Below are 18401 nucleotides of genomic sequence, written 5' to 3'. Positions count from 1 at the left end.
GTCTTCCAAGATGATAAGGAGCCCGAACGCACCTCCAAGATGTGGAAGTGCCTTGCTGAGGAAGCAGAAGGTGAAGGTGACGGAGTGGCCAAGTACGTCTCAACACCTGAACCCGACTGAGTCCCCGTGGGGGGCATCCTGAAGTGGAAGGGTGAAGTAGTGCAAAGCGTGATGTCATCATGGTGGAGTGGAGCGCAGTTTGGATGAATTCCATTCCCAAGAATATGAAGTTCTGTGCTCAATAACACACGCAAAATATTGATATGATTTAAATCTGACTATATATTTTACACGTAACAGTCCACCTGGTATTATTGTATCTGTAAAATTGTCATGCAATCTGCTATTATTATTTATTATTTTATATTTATATTTAAATATTTTAAAAATAATAAAATATTATAATAATTAAAATACAATTAAAATAATAATTATTATATTATTATTATGTAAAATATGCAAATATAACAATATTATTATATATAATTCATATAATAATTAGCATTAATATAATAAATATAATAATCATAATAGTTATAATAATAATATAATAATTATTATTTTTATTTTTTATTATTATTATGTGCTTGTGTCTCTTTTTTCAGGAGCACTTTGTAAACAACAGACCATGTCAAACAACGAAATTGATATGTTGACTTTAAATTCAATACTTTGGAAAGATTGGGCGGGCCGTATTCAAACACTTGGCGGGCCGGATGTGGCCCCCGGGCCGTAGTTTGCCCACCCCTGTTCTACGCCGACCTTTACGACCCCAAACACGGCCAACACGGTCAGATGGATTGTAAATCAATTGTATCCCAACATCGTGTTTTTTTATAGCGTGTCCGTCCTTTTCAATTTTGGGAGCGATGTCGGAGCAGTTCCGCTCAAGAGACACCAGCGCTTGTCCGGAGCGTTCTCCCATCAAATGGTCATTCCGGCTCGTATCACACATTTCTCCATGCTCCCTCCCCTCCGCCGTCCCGCTGATGTATGAAACGTCTATTCCCATACGGGGGGTGTTTGTAACAGTAAGTGTAATCACATTTCACCGATTCCTCGGGGGTTAAACGGCGTGTGTGCGTGTGTGTGCGTCGGATATTAGCTGCGTATCAGGTCTGGATTGTCTTCCTGCGGTGTCATTAGTCTTAGACTCGCTCAGCTGTAATAAAATATCCATCATCTTATACTCCAAGGAAGCAACTTCACGAGTGACACTGATGCCGCATTTGCATACCGGTAGTGCATATATTTAAATTTGGGCTTCACGGTACGAAGCAGCATGTGGGTGGGAGATTGATAAGCGCATCCCCAAATGAGAGCATCTAATTTGTATCTCGGCCAAATGACAAAAAATGATTCATTGGCGTCTTTGGATGTTTGACAGGTAAATATTTTGTCCACAAAGTCTTTGTTTTGCTAAAAGAAAGGAAGAAGATTCCCGCATATCATCGCCCCAGATTGTTGGCCCACACCAAAAGTATTAAAAGCAACATTTTCATGGATGAGGAAGCCTAAGAAGGTAACCAAGACATGAGAAGCAAATTTGATGGTAACTTATTGTTCATTCATTCATTTTCTACCGCTTTTCCTCACGAGGGTCGCGGGGGGTGCTGGAGCCTATCCCAGCTGTCTTCGGGCGTAAGGCGGGGTACACCCTGGACTGGTGGCCAGCCAATCACAGGGCACATATAGACAAACAACCATTCACACTCACATTCATACCTATGGACAATTTGGCATTGCCAATTAACCTAGCATGTTTTTGGAATGTGGGAGGAAACCGGAGTACCCGGAGAAAACCCACGCATGCACGGGGAGAACATGCAAACTCCACACAGAGATGCCCGAGGGTGGGATTGAACCCTGGTCTCCTAGCTGTGAGGTCTGCGCGCTAACCCCTAGACCACCGTGCCGCCGAACATTAATCAAACGTAATAATTTTTTTCCGGGTACATGATACCATACAGCATCCATATCAAACTTTACATTAAACTTTCATATCGAGGGCCTCAAACTGGTGTCCTGCGGGCCACATTTGGCCCGCGGGCCGCATCTTTGAGACCCCTGCCACAGATGTTTCTTTAATACTAAAATGAGAAAATAAATCAAACTAATTGATTTAAGAGATATGTTCTATAGCTCTCAGTAATAGCCAGCTAACAAAAGTATTAAATTTATGAATATGATACTTTTGAGGTTTATTTTACTATTTTTGGAAATAGAAATGGAGGGGTATAGTGACAAAAAAAAGGCCTCCATGCCCACACCAAAAGTATTAAAAGCAACATTTTCATGGATGAGGAAGCCTAAGAAGGTAACCAAGACATGAGAAGCAAATTTGATGGTAATTTATTGTTTTTAGTGTATTTTATAGCAGATTTAATACATGGGTCAGAACCAAAGTGTTAACATAAGAGATGATACCAGGAATCTAACACAAGAGGAAGCTTAACATTGTCCGATACACAACCTAGCGTCAATAATGGCTGCTCTCAACATGCAAACGAAATTCAAAAGTCACCGTCCATTGGCGTTCCTATGAGGTGGAAAGTGACTCCGGTAGCATATAACCGATGTCTGACTCCTTCTTAGTCGCTAAAAGTGCATTAAATTACAGCAATTATTATCCGAGTGTGCAAAAACTATGAATTTAATTTAATGGATGAAAAGAAGCCGATTTAAGCAAACAAAGGTCTTGACGGCTTCCATATTGGTAACAATTATACACTTGGAAGCGGCGGCATTCTCGTCTGACGATAAAACGCACGGTTGCTTTACACAACCCCCCCCCGCCCGTTCTTTATTTATATGCATGTATCTTACATCATGTTTAAAGATAGCTAGCATGCTTTGACACCCACTGCATGAATCACAGTACTTAAAGCGAGGGCGATGACACCGGGCTCTACCTTGCGCGGTGCATCATCACGGCGCTCATACTGCAACCGCAGTTGAAGAGGAGTCCTTTCAGATGTGGACCGTGCGTTTAAAAAAAAAAAAAAAAACATTTGCGGCGTTACATATGTTGAAAGGAAATCAATCAATTCCTTTAGTCTGCAGGGTGCATGCGCACCCGTCCCCCTCCGTGGGTGGGGCGCTTGCGTCCGAAAAAAACAACGTGAAACCCAGCCAACGGATTCAGCTGAGTCTTGATTTGCGGTTAAAGTCAACAAGTCCGGCGAATTAGTATTCCGGGATGAAAAATTAAATAATTAAAAATAAAAAAATCACAAAAATTTGAACTATAATGATGAAAATAATATAATAATATAATAACATAATAATAATAATAATAATAATATAATAATAATAATATAATAATAATAATATAATAATAATAATATAATGATGGTAATAATGATAAAGATTATAACAATAATGATAATAATAATAATAATAATAATATTACAATGAAAATAATAACAGGGGAAACAAGACAGTGGCATGAACATGATTATATCCTGCAAAAAGGGGTAGGCATTTATAAGCTTTTGCTTCAGCCTACTCCTTTTGGGCTAGTTGAATATATATATATATATATAGTTGAATACAAATGTAAATAATAGAAAGTTATATTTTGATTGATGTAAGAAATGCACTGTAATGATTCACATATTTGCCCAAATAAAGGGAAAAAAAAAGAAAAAAAAAACAAATAAAATAAAATAAAATGATGTATGGGCGGCACGGTGGTCTAGGGGTTAGCGCACAGACCTCACAGCTAGGAGACCAGGGTTCAATCCCACCCTCGGGCATCTCTGTGTGGAGTTTGCATGTTCTCCCCGTGCATGCGTGGGTTTTCTCCGGGTACTCCGGTTTCCTCCCACATTCCAAAAACATGCTAGGTTAATTAGCCACTCCAAATCATCCATAGATGTGAGTGTGAATGGTTGTTTGTCTATATGTGCCCTGTGATTGGCTGGCGACCGGTCTAGGGTGTACCCCGCCTTACGCCCGAAGACAGCTGGGATAGGATCCAGCACCCCCCGCGACCCTCGTGAGGAGGGTCACAGCTAGGAGACCAGGGTTCAATCCCACCCTCGGGCATCTCTGTGGAGTTTGCATGTAGAAAATGAATGAATGAATAAAATAAAATGATGTATTTAGCCGCCAATAAACACCGCCATCGTAAACTCTTACGGCTGGAATAAAAGTGACAGAGATTTCAGCTGGAAATCATCAAGAATCGGATGCGTGAAAGGTTTATCACATTTTTCACTACAGTGAAAGAATGAGCGTGGGGGGGTTGTGGGATGTGGGGGGGTATAGTAACGGTCTATTCAGCTCCAGCCCAAGGATTCGTCCTTGGCAAAGACACATCATGCTGACTACGAGTCAGTCAACAGAACAAGCTCCATAACCTGTAATGTTTGCTTTCGCTTATGATTGCTTTCGCTGCACGGATCCGCCAAGATCTCGACTTACTGTATATCTGTATAATAATGTTTGTTTTTTATGTCTGAGGATAATTAAATATGCATGCCTTCACACAAACGACATGAAATCTTTATTTGGTCGAAACAAACACAACGTGAGATCCGACAGTCAACACCGTTTCTTTGTTTTTTTGGCCCGTTTTGCCCACATCTTTATAAGAAGTCGGCGTCGGAGACAAACCTACGCATCACAACAGAGACCCGTTTTTCAAATGTATTCATTAAACTCCCAAATGCTCCCCTTAACGAATGTAATTAGAATATGGTAATGAGAGAGGGTTGAACCGGGGAGGGTTGTATTACGCTCAGCGGCACGCAACGAGAACGGGAGCGACAAATAGAGAAGGGAAAAGAGGAGAGAAAGGGACCCGGAGACTGACTGACAGGGTGCCAATTTGTGTCTTGTTGTAAACAAGAATTTATGCCAATGAGAGGTGGCGCACGCTATTTTGTCATTCGTCAATAACAATGGATTCCACAGTGGTGCGCGGGCCTCAGCGGCGACGAGGCATCGGGGGTTAACATAACCACCCGAGACCTCGTCATCCCACCTCCTTCCTGCAACATCCATCCATCATTTTTTTTTGACTTTCAGTCGCTGAACTCTCTTCTGCGTGAGACTTTTTGAGGAGTCTGACAGGCTTTATCCAAGACGCCCCCGGCGCAGCGGGGGTCCTGGCATTGTGTTTGACACTACACACCTGTTGCTGTCTTTGATGTGTTCATCCCCCCCTGCAGAGAGAGACTTGAACCGGGAGGGGGGGCGGGGGGTGTTCTCGTGAAATGCAAATCCTAGATAGGAAGCGCAGAGGTAAAGGTGCGCTTGATTGAAGTTCCCTTGGTAGATTGAGGCGGGATCTTCTGTGCAAAAAAAAAAAAAAAAAAAAAGTTAAGGCTACCTTCCGTTCGGTGAGCGAGCCAACTCCACTGTGAGGTGATGAGAGGCGAGCGAGACAGCGGGATTGGGAAAAGGAAGGAAAAGAGGCCGGATCGGAAGAAGAGGCAGCGAATGGAACGGGACTATTTCATCATGAAGCTGTCAATCACACAGACAGAAGAAGTCACAACACTGACTTTTTTTTTTTTTTTCTTTTACCCCCAAACCCCAGCCTGTGTGCTTGCGTGCGTTCATACATGTGAGGACGCGTGTATCCCAGCATGCATTAGTTCTGACACGGTCAGCATGTTGTGTCTCTGTAGGCCGCCGGAGCTGCGGCATGATAAATGCGATGCGCGTGATTCCCGCCTGACCAGGTGACGGGGCGGTCCCCGACTGAAGGTCACATCGCATCCTCCAATGACTGACCGCCACCAAATGCGTGATCACATGCGCTCACACGCGTGTGTGTGCGTGTGATTGTGTGTGTGTGTTGATTCTGGCAGAGATGCAAGTTAGCATGACTTCCTCTTCCTTTATATACAAAGGTATGGAAAATGACCACGCGCATTTCTACTAGCATGCGCGCACGTAGCCTACCGCGCGATGAATTGTTTATATGATAAACACCAGGCGAGCTCGAGAGGAATTCTGATCAGGGGCTTTGCAACAGTTGTTATGGAAACAGCATTAAGCAGCCGTATTAGCCAGTGGAGGTAATATAGAGGCGCTTGGAAGCAACAAACAGCGGCGAGAGTGCGGCAGTTTGGGAATACTGTATAAAACAAACTACGCGTTATTGCTCCGGTGTACAATAGCCTTGATGAAATTTTAATTGTGCGGCGAGAACGGAACAAAATGATCCACGTCGTAAGTCAATGTCTGCCTTTCTTTCTGTTGGAGAGCTTCACGTTTTAATTAACCAGGCCGGAGGAATGGAGTGCAAACAAGACGTTATTGGACTAGTTTACAACACGCGTACAATCGTTACTGTCAGCAGGAAGTACAACACAACTTCAAGTTGTTTAGTTTTATCCTTGCAACACAGTCCTGAGTTTTAGGGTTCCGGAAAGAGACGCCCCCGGCCCCTTTCCGATTGATTATCAATTATAACTTAAGTCAATCTATCTATCTGAAAAAAGTAGGATCCAGCAGATATTCATTGGATTCAACAATATAATACTACAATAACTACTATAATACTATACTACTACAGTAAACCTCGGATATATCGGATTCAATTGTTCCCACTGATTTTGTCCGATATAAGCGAAATCCGTTATATGCGTATACCGGAAAATGTCCGTTTTACGCATATATGGGATTTATATCCGGTATATGCGTAAATGGGATTTTATCCGTTATAAAAAGGCACTTCCTTGACTATGTTTCCAATGTACCTGGACGCGCAGGCAACGCTGCAAACGCTGCAAATGACGTCGTATAGCGGCCTGTCACCATTCGGCGAATCGGAGCGCCACGATGCGGCCATCCGATATATGCCAGGGAAATTTCATGGAAATGCATTGGAACGGGACTGGAGATTTTGTCCGAAATAGGCGAAATCCGTTATAAAAAATCCGATATATGCAATGAATTTTTATTGGAAATGCATTACAGAAAAATTGGTTCTTTTTTATCTGTCCGTTGTGAGCGAATTTCCGATATATCCGAGTCCGATATATCCGAGGTTTACTGTACTATTATATTATAATACAATACCTCACAGTGTCAGTCAAAACCTATTATCTTTATAATCACATCATTTCTGATTAAGTTCTTTTATTGAATTGGATTATTCGCCTGGATTAATATTATTATTATTGGTTAGCGCGCAGACCTCACAGCTAGCAGACCCGAGTTCAATCCCACCCTACCCATGCGTAATTTTCCTCCCCCATTCCAAAAACATGCTAGGTTAATTGTTGACTCCAAATTGTCCATAGGTATGAATGTGAGTGTGAATGGTTGTTTGTCTATATGTGCCCTGTGATTGGCTGGCACCAGTCCAGCTGGGATAGGCTCCAGCATCCCCTCCGACCCTTGTGAGGACAATCGGTATAAAATGAATGAATGAATCTTGAATAAAATAAATTTCTGGTCCCCTCCCACATTCCAAAAACATGCTAGGTTAATTAGCCACTCCAAATTGTCCATAGGTATGAATGTGAGTGTGAATGGTTGTTTGTCTATATGTGCCCTGTGATTGGCTGGCCACCAGTCCAGGGTGGACCCCGCCTCTCACCCCAAGACAGCTGGGATAGGCTCCAGCATCCCCCGAAACCCTCATGAGGATAAGCAGTAGAAAATGAATGAATGAATCTTGAAGAAAACTGCACGGCGGTCGAGTGGTTAGCATGCAGACCTCACAGCTAGGAGATCCGAGTTCAATCCCACCCTCAGCCATCTCTGTGTGGAGTTTGCATGTTCTCCCCGAGGACTATGGTTTCCTCCAACATTCCAAAAACATGCTAGGTTAATTAGCCACTCCAAATTGTCCAAAGGTATGAATGTGAGTGTGAATGGTTGTTTGTCTATATGTGCCCTGTGATTGGCTGGCCACCAGTCCAGCTGGGATAGGTTCCAGCACCCAATGCGACCCTCGTGAGAATAAGCGATAGAAAATGAATGAATGAATCTTGAAGAAAACTGCACGGTGGACAAGTGGTTAGCGCGCAGACCTCACAGCTAGGAGACCCGAGTTCAATCCCACCATCTCTGTGTGGAGTTTGCATGTTCTCCTCGTGCGTGCATGGGTTTTCCGGTTTCCTCCACATTCCAAAAACATGCTAGGTTAATTAGCCACTCCAAATTGTCCATAGGTATGAATGTGAGTGTGAATGGTTGTTTGTCTATATGTGCGCTGTGATTGGCTGGCCACCATTCCAGCTGGGATAGGCTCCAGCCCCCTATCCCGCGGTATAAAACGAATGAATGAATCTTAAATAAAAACGCACAGTGGACATGATCAGCACCAAAATCCCAACATCAGCAAAGCTGTAGCGGGTAATGCTAATGCAGTTCTTTGCCGTATATGTAAACAAAGACAAAAGCCAGGAATGGACTCCGGGTGCATTTAAAAGAAACCCCACAGTGGGCGGCCTCCATCTCCATAAAATAAACAGTTCAATGCCAAATAACGTGTGCGGCGAGGAGCGGCGTCGGCCTTCATTTGAGGCGCCGCTATGGAATGGATGTGACAGTTCCAGTTTACAGACGACTCTGTTTTCCCCTGATACGTATGTGCCGGGTGATGCTTGTCATTAGACTTCGATACACACACACACACACACACACACATACACACACATACACACACATACACACTAGCCCAGGGGTGGACAAACTTTTTGACTCGCGGGCCGCATCGATATAACAAAATTTCCGGGGGGGGGGGGGGGACTATATATTTTACACGTAACAGTCCACCTGGTATTATTGTATCTGTAAAATTGTCATGCAATCTGCTATTATTATTTATTATTTTATTTTTATAGTTAAATATTTTAAAAATAATAAAATATTGCAATCTGCTATTATTATTTATTATTTTATTTTTTATATTATTTTTATTTTATATTTAAATATTAAATATCTAAAATATAAAAAAATATATATAATATATAAAATATATAATATATAAAAAATATATTAAATATTAAAAATAATAAAACATTATAATAATTAAAATAAAATTAAAATAATAATTATTATATTATTATTATGTAGAATATGCAAATATAACAATATTATTATATATAATTAATATAATAATTAGCATTAATATAATAAATATAATAATCATAATAGTTATAATAATAATATAAAAATAATTATAATTATAAAATAATAAATAATAATTATAAAAATAATATAAAATATATAATTATTATTTAAATTTTTATTATTATTATGTGCTTGTGTCTCTTTTTTCAGGAGCACTTTGTAAACAACAGACCATGTCAAACAACGAAATTGATACAACCATCAAAAGGTTGGCTCAGGCCATGATGCCAGGTTGTATGTTGAGTTCAAATGAAATACTTTGGAAAGATTGGGCGGGCCGTATTCAAACACTTGGCGGGCCGGATGTGGCCCCCGGGCCGTAGTTTGCCCACCCCTGCACTAGCCGGTGGCCAGACCCTTTAACGGAATCTCCCCGGGGAAAACTCCTGCATAAGTCTGTTGCTGTGTGGGCGATCAACCAAAGCGCCCCCTCTTCCTTTCTCGGGTAATACCCCCCCGGGCCTGGGAGTGTGTGTGTGTGTGTGTTTCTTGGAGGGACATGGAGACACGAGTGGGTGGCTGATTTCCCCCACTTGCATCGCTCCAAGTCCGGCTCTTATGATCCCAACTTAGTTCCATCTCTCGTTCCCATTCGGGAAGCATCCGCCTGTTGTAATGCATTATTGTATAGACTTCCATATAGACATGCGGAGGAACTAGGTTTATGGAGTAGATCCCCGGAGTAACATCCTGGGGGCCCCACACGCTCCCTTGCAGTATTCCTGAAGGGTCAGTGTGTCGCCAGGCATGCTCACAGCGTTCCATCACCGGCCTCCGTCGGGACAATAACTCTGACTTCCTGACGACCGACCTTCAAGTCTCACTTCTGTCACTCCACATGGGTGTGGGGGGTGAAGGAGAGCATAGTGTGTGTGTGTGTGTGTGTGGGTGTGTGTGTGTGTGTGTGTCAGGCTGCCGTTTGAGCTGACTCCTCCGTTTCGGGCTTTTTAATGGCTCTTATGGGGCAGGCCTTTAATTGCGAGTCTCTCTCTCTTCTTGCTCCTTCTTAATCCTCCCATCCTTCTGTCTCTCCCAGCCCCTTGTCTCCACTCTTCCCACCTCTCTCTGCTCCTCCCGCCTCCCACTGGCTGACAGTCACTGGGGGCGCCCCCCCAACCCGGTGCCTGGCCGGGGCTGTGGACGCCGTATAGGATATTGACTTGCTGCAGAGTGGTTTGGGAGGAGGAGAGGTGGCTGCTTGTCACCGCTAATGAATAGATGCATAAATGAATGAGGCGGTCTTTGTATGCGAGTGTGTGTGTGTACATGTGTGTACATGTGTGTACATGTGTGTGTGCCTTGCTACATGAGAATGTGCATGTTAGAAAGCGTGTCTTCCACCCAGACTCGGCCCCCCTGTGCAATTTTCTGTAACTCAGACAGAGAGACATTAACAGTTGGCAGATTGATGGCGATAATAATTAATGGTGTGATGGCAGCCAGTCCCTCACACACACACGCACACACACACACACACACACACACACACACACGTACATAAATACACATCTGAACACCGGGTGAGGCGGTGGGGGGTTGGGACATGGCAATAGAATGGAGGATACTAAAAACAATCCCGTTAAGTGGCGCCGCCCTCCACCTGCTCTCTCCCTCCATCTCATCTGGTCAGCGTGGAGCTGGAGTGTTCTCGTGCCAAACTGGGACAAATAACGGAAAAAACAAGCGCACACACACACACACACACACACACACACACACACACACACACATTGTCGAGTGTGAGAGAGAACGGAAGAGGAGGAGGCCTGGAGTAGAGATGGCCGACCTGAGGGGGCAGATGAAGGAGGCCTGCATCGTTGATGTCTTCTTCGCGGTTGCTTTGTGCCACGTTTCAAACGCTGATTGCCTTAAGACCGGGGTCTCAAACACACGGCCCGCGGGCCAAATGTGGCCCGCAGGACACTAGTTTGAGGCCCCCCGCCTTGATATGAAAGTTTAATGTAAAGTTTGATATGGATGCGGTATGGTATCATGTACCCAGAAAAAATTATGTTAAAGGTTAAATAACTGTTAATAGTTATCCTCCCTATCCGTGTGGAAGTGGTAAGTTTTTGGCAATTTAAGTTGAAAGGAAATAACTTGAAGGCTACCGTTTAGGTGGCTAGCTGTCTAGTTTGCGAGTTAGCATGTGTCTCAAGACCCTGCAGTTGCGCAATATGTTGTAAATAAAAAGAGTATAAATGTGACTATAGTCGTGTTTTGTCATGTCTACAGGGCTCTAATAATGCTTTGTTCATTTTAATCTGAAAAAAATCATTTGTCTACCCACCAATTATATGTGGTTTCTTAAGTTTTTATTATTTGCTGTTTTATTATTATTATTATTATTATATTTATTTATTACTGATTTATTCTTGATTTGTTTATTTATTTTTCATCTTATTTTGTGCAGAAAAATAAAAATTAAGATATTTGAGAACAGTGGAATGTTTTATTATGTTTTATAACTTTTCTTGTAGAAAATCGGAACCAAAGCAAAGATTATTCATTTTTCTGTTTTTAATAAATTAGGTTTTTTTTTTTTTTTTTTGGAAAAACCTGATGTGGCCCAGTCTCACCCAGACCCTAGCTCCAGTGGCCCCCAGGTAAATTGAGTTTTAGACCCCTGCTGTATGGTATCATGTACCCGGAAAAAATTATTACGTTTGATTAATGTTCATGTTAAAGGTTAAATAACTGTTAATAGTTATCCTCTCTATCTGTGTGGAAGTGGTAAGTTTTTGGCTTTTTATAGTTTAAAGGAAATAACTTGAAGGCTACCGTTTAGGTCGCTAGCTCTCTAGTTTGCGAGTTAGCATGTGTCTCAAGACATTTATTATTTGCCGTTTTATTATTATATTTATTTATTACTGATTTATTCTTGATTCGTTTATTTATTTTTCATCTTATTTTGTGCAGAAAAATAAAAATGAAGATATTTGAGAACAGTGGAATGTTTTATCAGAGCTTTTATTGTAGAAAATCGGAACCAAAGCACTGAAAAAGTTTGTATATTTTATATATAATTTTGTATATTTTCTGTTTTTAATGAATGTAAATAATAATAATAATAATTAATTTTTTTTTTTTTTTTTTTTTTGAAAACCTGATGCGGCCCAGTCTCACCCAGACCCTAGCTCCAGTGGCCCCCAGGTAAATTGAGTTTGAGACCCCTGCCTTAAGAGGACAATTTACACAACAAGTGGATGGGGGGGGGGGCCGGAGATAGGGAAACAGACAAGTGCGTCTAAAGGAGAAAATGCGTGAGTTTACCCGGCAAAGGAAAACTGGGAAGCGCGTGAGTCCTGTTATTCCCAACTATGGCTAAAATGCTCACCTTTACCTCTTCTTTATTTTTCCTTCCTGGGCTTTACTGTGGAAAAGGAAATAGTGCGAATAGGACGGCCGAGGACATGAAAGCGGAGCCAGAGGAATTAAGAATCCGGTTATGAGCGCACTTTATCTGATGGGAAGCTGTGAAACTGCAAAAGACGGGAAAACTTTTCCCATTAACGCACTCACTCTGGTGGCTGGTGTGTGTGTGTTTATGTGGTGTGTGTTTTCGCTTGTGTGTGTTTGTGTGCGTTGCTGGCCCTTTCCTCGCCAGCGGAGGCAGGCATCAGTGAGTCGGACGCTGTGATTGGTCGCCAGCCCCCGAGGTGTCTGTGCTCCATATCCGTCTCCTGAGTGGCTTCTCTGCGGCCAATCGAGTGCTCGGACTTCACCGTGGCGATCAGATATTGCGACATATACACTCTCTGTGGGCATCAGCGGGTCATCTGGAAATACCTGTTATGTTTTATCTGTCTGCGACACACACACACACACACACACAAATATAACCTTGTGTCCCCCCCCCCCCGTCACACACACACACTCATATAACCTCTCTGTCTTGCCTTTGTCTCACCAGGAGATTGCTGCGTATCTCATCACTTTTGAGAAACATGATGAGTGGCTGACGACATCGCCAAAAACCAGGTGAGGGGAAAACGCTACACTACACAAAACACACAAAACACACACACACACACACAAAACACACAAAGCATGACTTTGTCAGCAGGTGATTGTTGTTGTTTTAATCCCGACGTTTGATAAAAAAAAAAAAACACCGGAGGGGTGTGTCTCGGAAGCTGCCTCCTGATGGGCTGATGGGGTGCTCTACATGTACGGAACGCTCTAGAACACGGCCGGACTGCAAAGTACCTAGTCAGCTGGAAATGGAGTATTAATTCATGTAAATGTATTAGGATAAGTAATGTATAATTCAGACGTGAGGGGGTGAGGGGTTCAAGGGAGGTGTGTGTGTGTGTGTGTGTGTGTGAGAACATTGATTCACATGCTAGAACTGAATATTCATGAGTCCCAATGAACCCCCCCGGTTTTCCAACAGCATGGAGACGTTCTACCGAGGAAGAAAAAAGCAAAGAAAAGACAATCCAAATAATTAAGAATTTACTGAATTTACATTTTAAGTTAATACAGATGTAATATAAAAGCTGGAACCTACCCCAGCTGACTTTGGGTAGAGGGCAAACACAGTGCACCTTGGACCGGTCGCCAGTCAATCAATCACAGGACACATATTACATCAAATTATTATTATAAATGATTTAAAGCTGCCCTATCATGCAAAAGGTACTTTTTAATTGGCGTTATAATAATGTGTTCAATTATTTTCTATCATACCCCCCCCCCCCCCCGCCCCCCCACCCAAGGGACAGAAATTCTTTTCATGCACCCCCCCGGTTTGAAATACTGACATCCATTCATTTATCTGTACTGTACAGACTGACCTTGAAACTGAAACCAGGAAAATGCAACAAAATGGCGAGCATACTATGAGTACTATGAGTACTATGAGTACTATGAGTACTATAAAACGGTGCATGCTGAAATGAAAGCCTCTTGCGTCTTCGAGAGATTTTATGACCACCAAAAAATGAGGCCAAAGATGTACAAAGTATACAAAGCTAGAAACTTTACGCCATATAATGAAATACACCCGTCTCAAATTGGAAAGCACGTCAATTTATTGGCAACAAACTGGCAAACTTTCCTAATGGGATGTCAGCTTTTGGACACACAAATCATCTACAAACTTGCTACAAACGTGCTTGTGAGGAAGGAAGATGTAGTCAACAATGCAATTCCAACGGGAAAATATTTTGCATTACTCTTATTTTGTTCATTTTATTTTGTTTATTTTGCGACTTATACTTCGGGGCGACTTATAGTCCAGAAAAAATGTCCTCCATCCTGAGTGATCCGGGTCTTCCATATCCTATTTCCAACAATTCCTGAAAATGTCATCCAAATCCATTCAGTACTTTTTAAGTATTTTGAACACAAAGAGATAACCATAACATCCGCCCTGTGCTTTAATTAATAACTTAATTAGTAGTTCATGTTTGAAAAACGGCAATAGAGTGAGGATGCCTAACTGGGACGACTGTACATGGTAATGGTAATGGTAATGGTAATGGTAATGGTTTTATTTCATTTGAACATGCATCAGATTCCAATTGAATGCATCCCATAATCAGTTCCCAGTTCCACATGTCCAAAAGGAGTAGGAAGAAGCAAAGCTTATTAAATCCTACCCCTCCGTCTGGTACTTTTACAATCACTAACTGTTACATTTGTTCACTTCCTGCTTTCATAATATGAGTTAAGTATTTTTTAAATATAAAATTAAATAAAATTAAATAAAATTAAATAAAATTAAATTTTATTTAATTTTATTTAATTTTATTTAATTTTATTTAATTTTATTTAATTTTATTTAATTTTATTTAATTTTAAATTAAATTTTATTTAATTTTATTTAATTTTATTTAATTTTATTTAATTTTATTTAATTTTATTTAATTTTATTTTATTTAATTTTTTGTCCCGTACCGAAGTACTCGGTGATATGAGCATCCAATGCCATAATGGGTACCATAGTGCGTGTCAATATAGTGATATATATAGCACATCATGACTGGTTCAAGACTCTTCATCCTTGTATTTAGCAAACATCAACTGCTTGTATTGTTTCTTGAATTGGCTCATCGTTGTGCATTGTTTGATTTCCTTACTCAATCCATTCCATAGTTTGATTCCACATACTACATAATCATGATCGGCCAAACTTTGCCGACCTCTTACGTTTATCGTGTGTTTTTAATATAATTAAAAGTGGTAAAGACGAGTGAGAAGAAGAGAAAAAGTGAAGTGCGTGCGGCGGTCACCTCGTGGCCCCCGTTTGTGATTACCGATGGCGCGTAGAGCCCCCGGGGGTGCTACCTCTGCGCTCCCATTGTGCCATCTGAAGGACTCTTCTCAGGAGCAGCCTGAGGCCAGCAGCACAGTTTATGTTGTGGATGGATTTCTCATTGATTGGTTGTGCTGCCGTATCGCCTCGGCGTTCGTGCAGCAGCAGCAGAAGTCATATTGGTATTATTGAGCAGCAGTTAGATATAATCCCATTTATACATGACATGAGGCGTGATTAGAACAGATTACACGTAATCCCATCAGATGGAAAGGAGCTCCACTAACGCAGTCGGTGACATTTGTGTGTGTGTGTGTGTGTGTGTGTGTGTGTGTGTGTGTGTGTGTGTGTGTGTGTGTGTGTGTGTGTGTGTGTGTGTGTGTGTGGAATTGGAGGCATAATATTAAGACGACAATCAACGACCTTCATTTCTCCTCCCACTGAAATACCTCATCAGTTCCAAATAATGACGCTTGCCTCCTATTTTGCTTGTCTCACGCTTCTCTTCTCTTCTCACTTCTCTCTGCTATTATTATTTATTATTTTATATTTATATTTAAATATTTTAAAAATAATAAAATATTATAATAATTAAAATAAAATTAAAATAATAATTATTATATTATATGTTATATGTTATATTATACAAATATAACAATATTATTATATATAATTAATATAATAATTAGCATTAATATAATAAATATAATAATTATAATAGTTATAATAATAATATAATAATTATTATTTTAATTTTTATTATTATTATTATGTGCTTGTGTCTCTTTTTTCAGGAGCACTTTGTAAACAACAGACCTATATATTTTACACGTAACAGTCCACCGGGTATTATTGTATCTGTAAAATTGTCATGCAATCTGCTATTATTATTTATTATTTTATATTTATATTTAAATATTTTAAAAATAATAAAATATTATAATAATTAAAATAAAATTAAAATAATAATTATTATATTATTATTATGTAAAATATGCAAATATAACAATATTATTATATATAATTAATATAATAATTAGCATTAATATAATAAATATAATAATCATAATAGTTATAATAATAATATAATTATTATTATTTTAATTTTTATTATTATGATGTGCTTGTGTCTCTTTTTTCAGGAGCACTTTGTAAACAACAGACCATGTCAAACAACGAAATTGATACAACCATCAAAAGGTTGGCTCAGGCCATGATGCCAGGTTGTATGTTGACTTTAAATTCAATACTTTGGAAAGATTGGGCGGGCCGTATTCAAACACTTGGCGGGCCGGATGTGGCCCCCGGACCGTAGTTTGCTCACCACTGCTTTAGCTTGTCGGTTTTTTTTTTTTTGGTTTGTTTTTTTTTCCCACTCTCCTCCCCTTGCCTTCTCTGTTTTCGCTCGGCTACACTGTGGAACGCTGGAAAAGCTTTTTATATCCCACACATCACAGACCAGTTACAATCAATAGCATTTATGTCTGCTTGAATCGGGCACCGTGATCACGCACGTACGTACGCACACACACACGCACGTAGACGTGTACTTCCCTCCCACACACACACACATACACACATGTGATCTCATCCACGGTCTCCATAACATAATTAGAATCAGCAGCCCCGAGATGACTCACGCGGCTGGAGACAGAGACTAAACTCATCTTTGATTGCAGGGTGGGGGTCTCCGCTCGGGTGAGAAGCCGGCGGTCTCACCCCCCAAAACAGAACAGATTTGCGGTGTCAAAGAAAATCACTTCAAAGCAAATTCAATTTTACGACACAGTGTGTGTGTGTGCGCTGCTTAAATTGCAATCACTCCGGTCCATATGTGGCCCCCCCTGCGTCAAACTGGGGGCCATGGGACTGGGAAGGGAAGGGAACGGATGAGACCACAACATGAGAGAAAGGAGACCAGAATGGGGGGGACTCAGACACAGTAAAGACAAAATGAAGAGATGGTCTGATAAGTGGGATAAAGACTGTGTGTGTGTGTGTGTGTGTGTGTGTGTGTGTGTGTGTGTGTGTGTGTGTGTGTGTGTGTGTGTGTGTACACTTGTGAGTATCTGTTAGTTTATTGATTGTTTCTGTTGTCATGAGATAAGGCAAAGATGAATTCTGCACACACACACACACACACAGAGACACACAAGCTCCACACTCCTCCTTAATGTTATAGAAGAAGAATGATTGATTGCTGAGCATCAGGTTTGACATTGAGCCCAGGGAACACGTGCTGGTGGGTCCTGCCATCTGTGACATTGCTCTAGCTATAGCATCAGCGTCTCTCCATGCATATGTTCTCCTTCACGTGTGATCGTGTTTATATGTTTTAAGAATATGTTTCAGACCAGGTTAGACTAGCTTCTAAGGACAGGGGGGTTTTAGCCCCCTGGAGATGCAAAAATATCAAAAAAAAACAAATAAGGAACAAGAAGCGGGATATAAGTTTCCTACTTTTGTACAGATTTAGTAGAGATACTCAATAGTTTTAGGCCAACATTAAATGTACACAAGTACACACAATCTACTGTTGTAGTAGTAGTAGTAGTAGTAGTAGGCTAGTATTAGCCTGCTTATTGGCTTGCTTATTAGCCTGCTTTTGCCCTATTATATGAAATTTGTCAGAGATTTTTTGGTAAAAAAAAAAGGAAAAAATCTGTAAAAAATGTTTTAAAAATCAATAAAAAAAAATATCAAATTATTTAGGGGGCTGTTAGGGATTTTTTTTGTAAAAAAAATCTATTAAATTTTTTTAAAATCTATAAAAAATATCAAATTATTTAGGGGGCCTTAAGAAAATTTTAAGGGGTCCATATATGAATTTTATCAGAGATTTTTTTTTGTAAAAAAAATCAGTAAAAAATATAAAATAAAATTATTTAGGGGAGCTTAAGAACATTTTAGGGGGGTCCATATTATATGAAATTTGTCAGATATTTTCTTTGTAAAAAAAAAAAGAATAAAACATCTCAAATTATTTAGGGGGAGCTTAAGAACATTTTAGGGTGGTCCATATTATATGAAATTTGTC

At 40.5% G+C, this 18401-nt stretch overlaps 2 protein-coding genes across 5 annotated transcripts in view; one reads left to right on the top strand and one right to left on the bottom strand.

Annotated features, from left to right (window-relative positions):
* LOC131105911 (calmodulin-binding transcription activator 1-like) overlaps positions 1–18401 on the top strand; it is a 73285-nt gene that overhangs the window by 24714 nt on the left and 30170 nt on the right. For all 4 annotated transcript variants that reach the window (XM_058054412.1, XM_058054410.1, XM_058054411.1 and 1 more), the window contains exon 4: positions 13016–13083. In XM_058054412.1, the coding sequence (XP_057910395.1) occupies positions 13016–13083 (68 nt within the window). The remainder of the gene's footprint in view (positions 1–13015; positions 13084–18401) is intronic.
* Positions 1–18401, bottom strand: part of LOC131105915 (dnaJ homolog subfamily C member 11) — a 166876-nt gene that overhangs the window by 131573 nt on the left and 16902 nt on the right. The gene's annotated exons all lie outside the window — the stretch shown is intronic.

Source organism: Doryrhamphus excisus, chromosome 18 (genome assembly GCF_030265055.1).
Source record: "Doryrhamphus excisus isolate RoL2022-K1 chromosome 18, RoL_Dexc_1.0, whole genome shotgun sequence".
Lineage (NCBI taxonomy): Eukaryota > Metazoa > Chordata > Actinopteri > Syngnathiformes > Syngnathidae > Doryrhamphus > Doryrhamphus excisus.
This window is presented reverse-complemented; position numbering and strand designations above follow the sequence as displayed.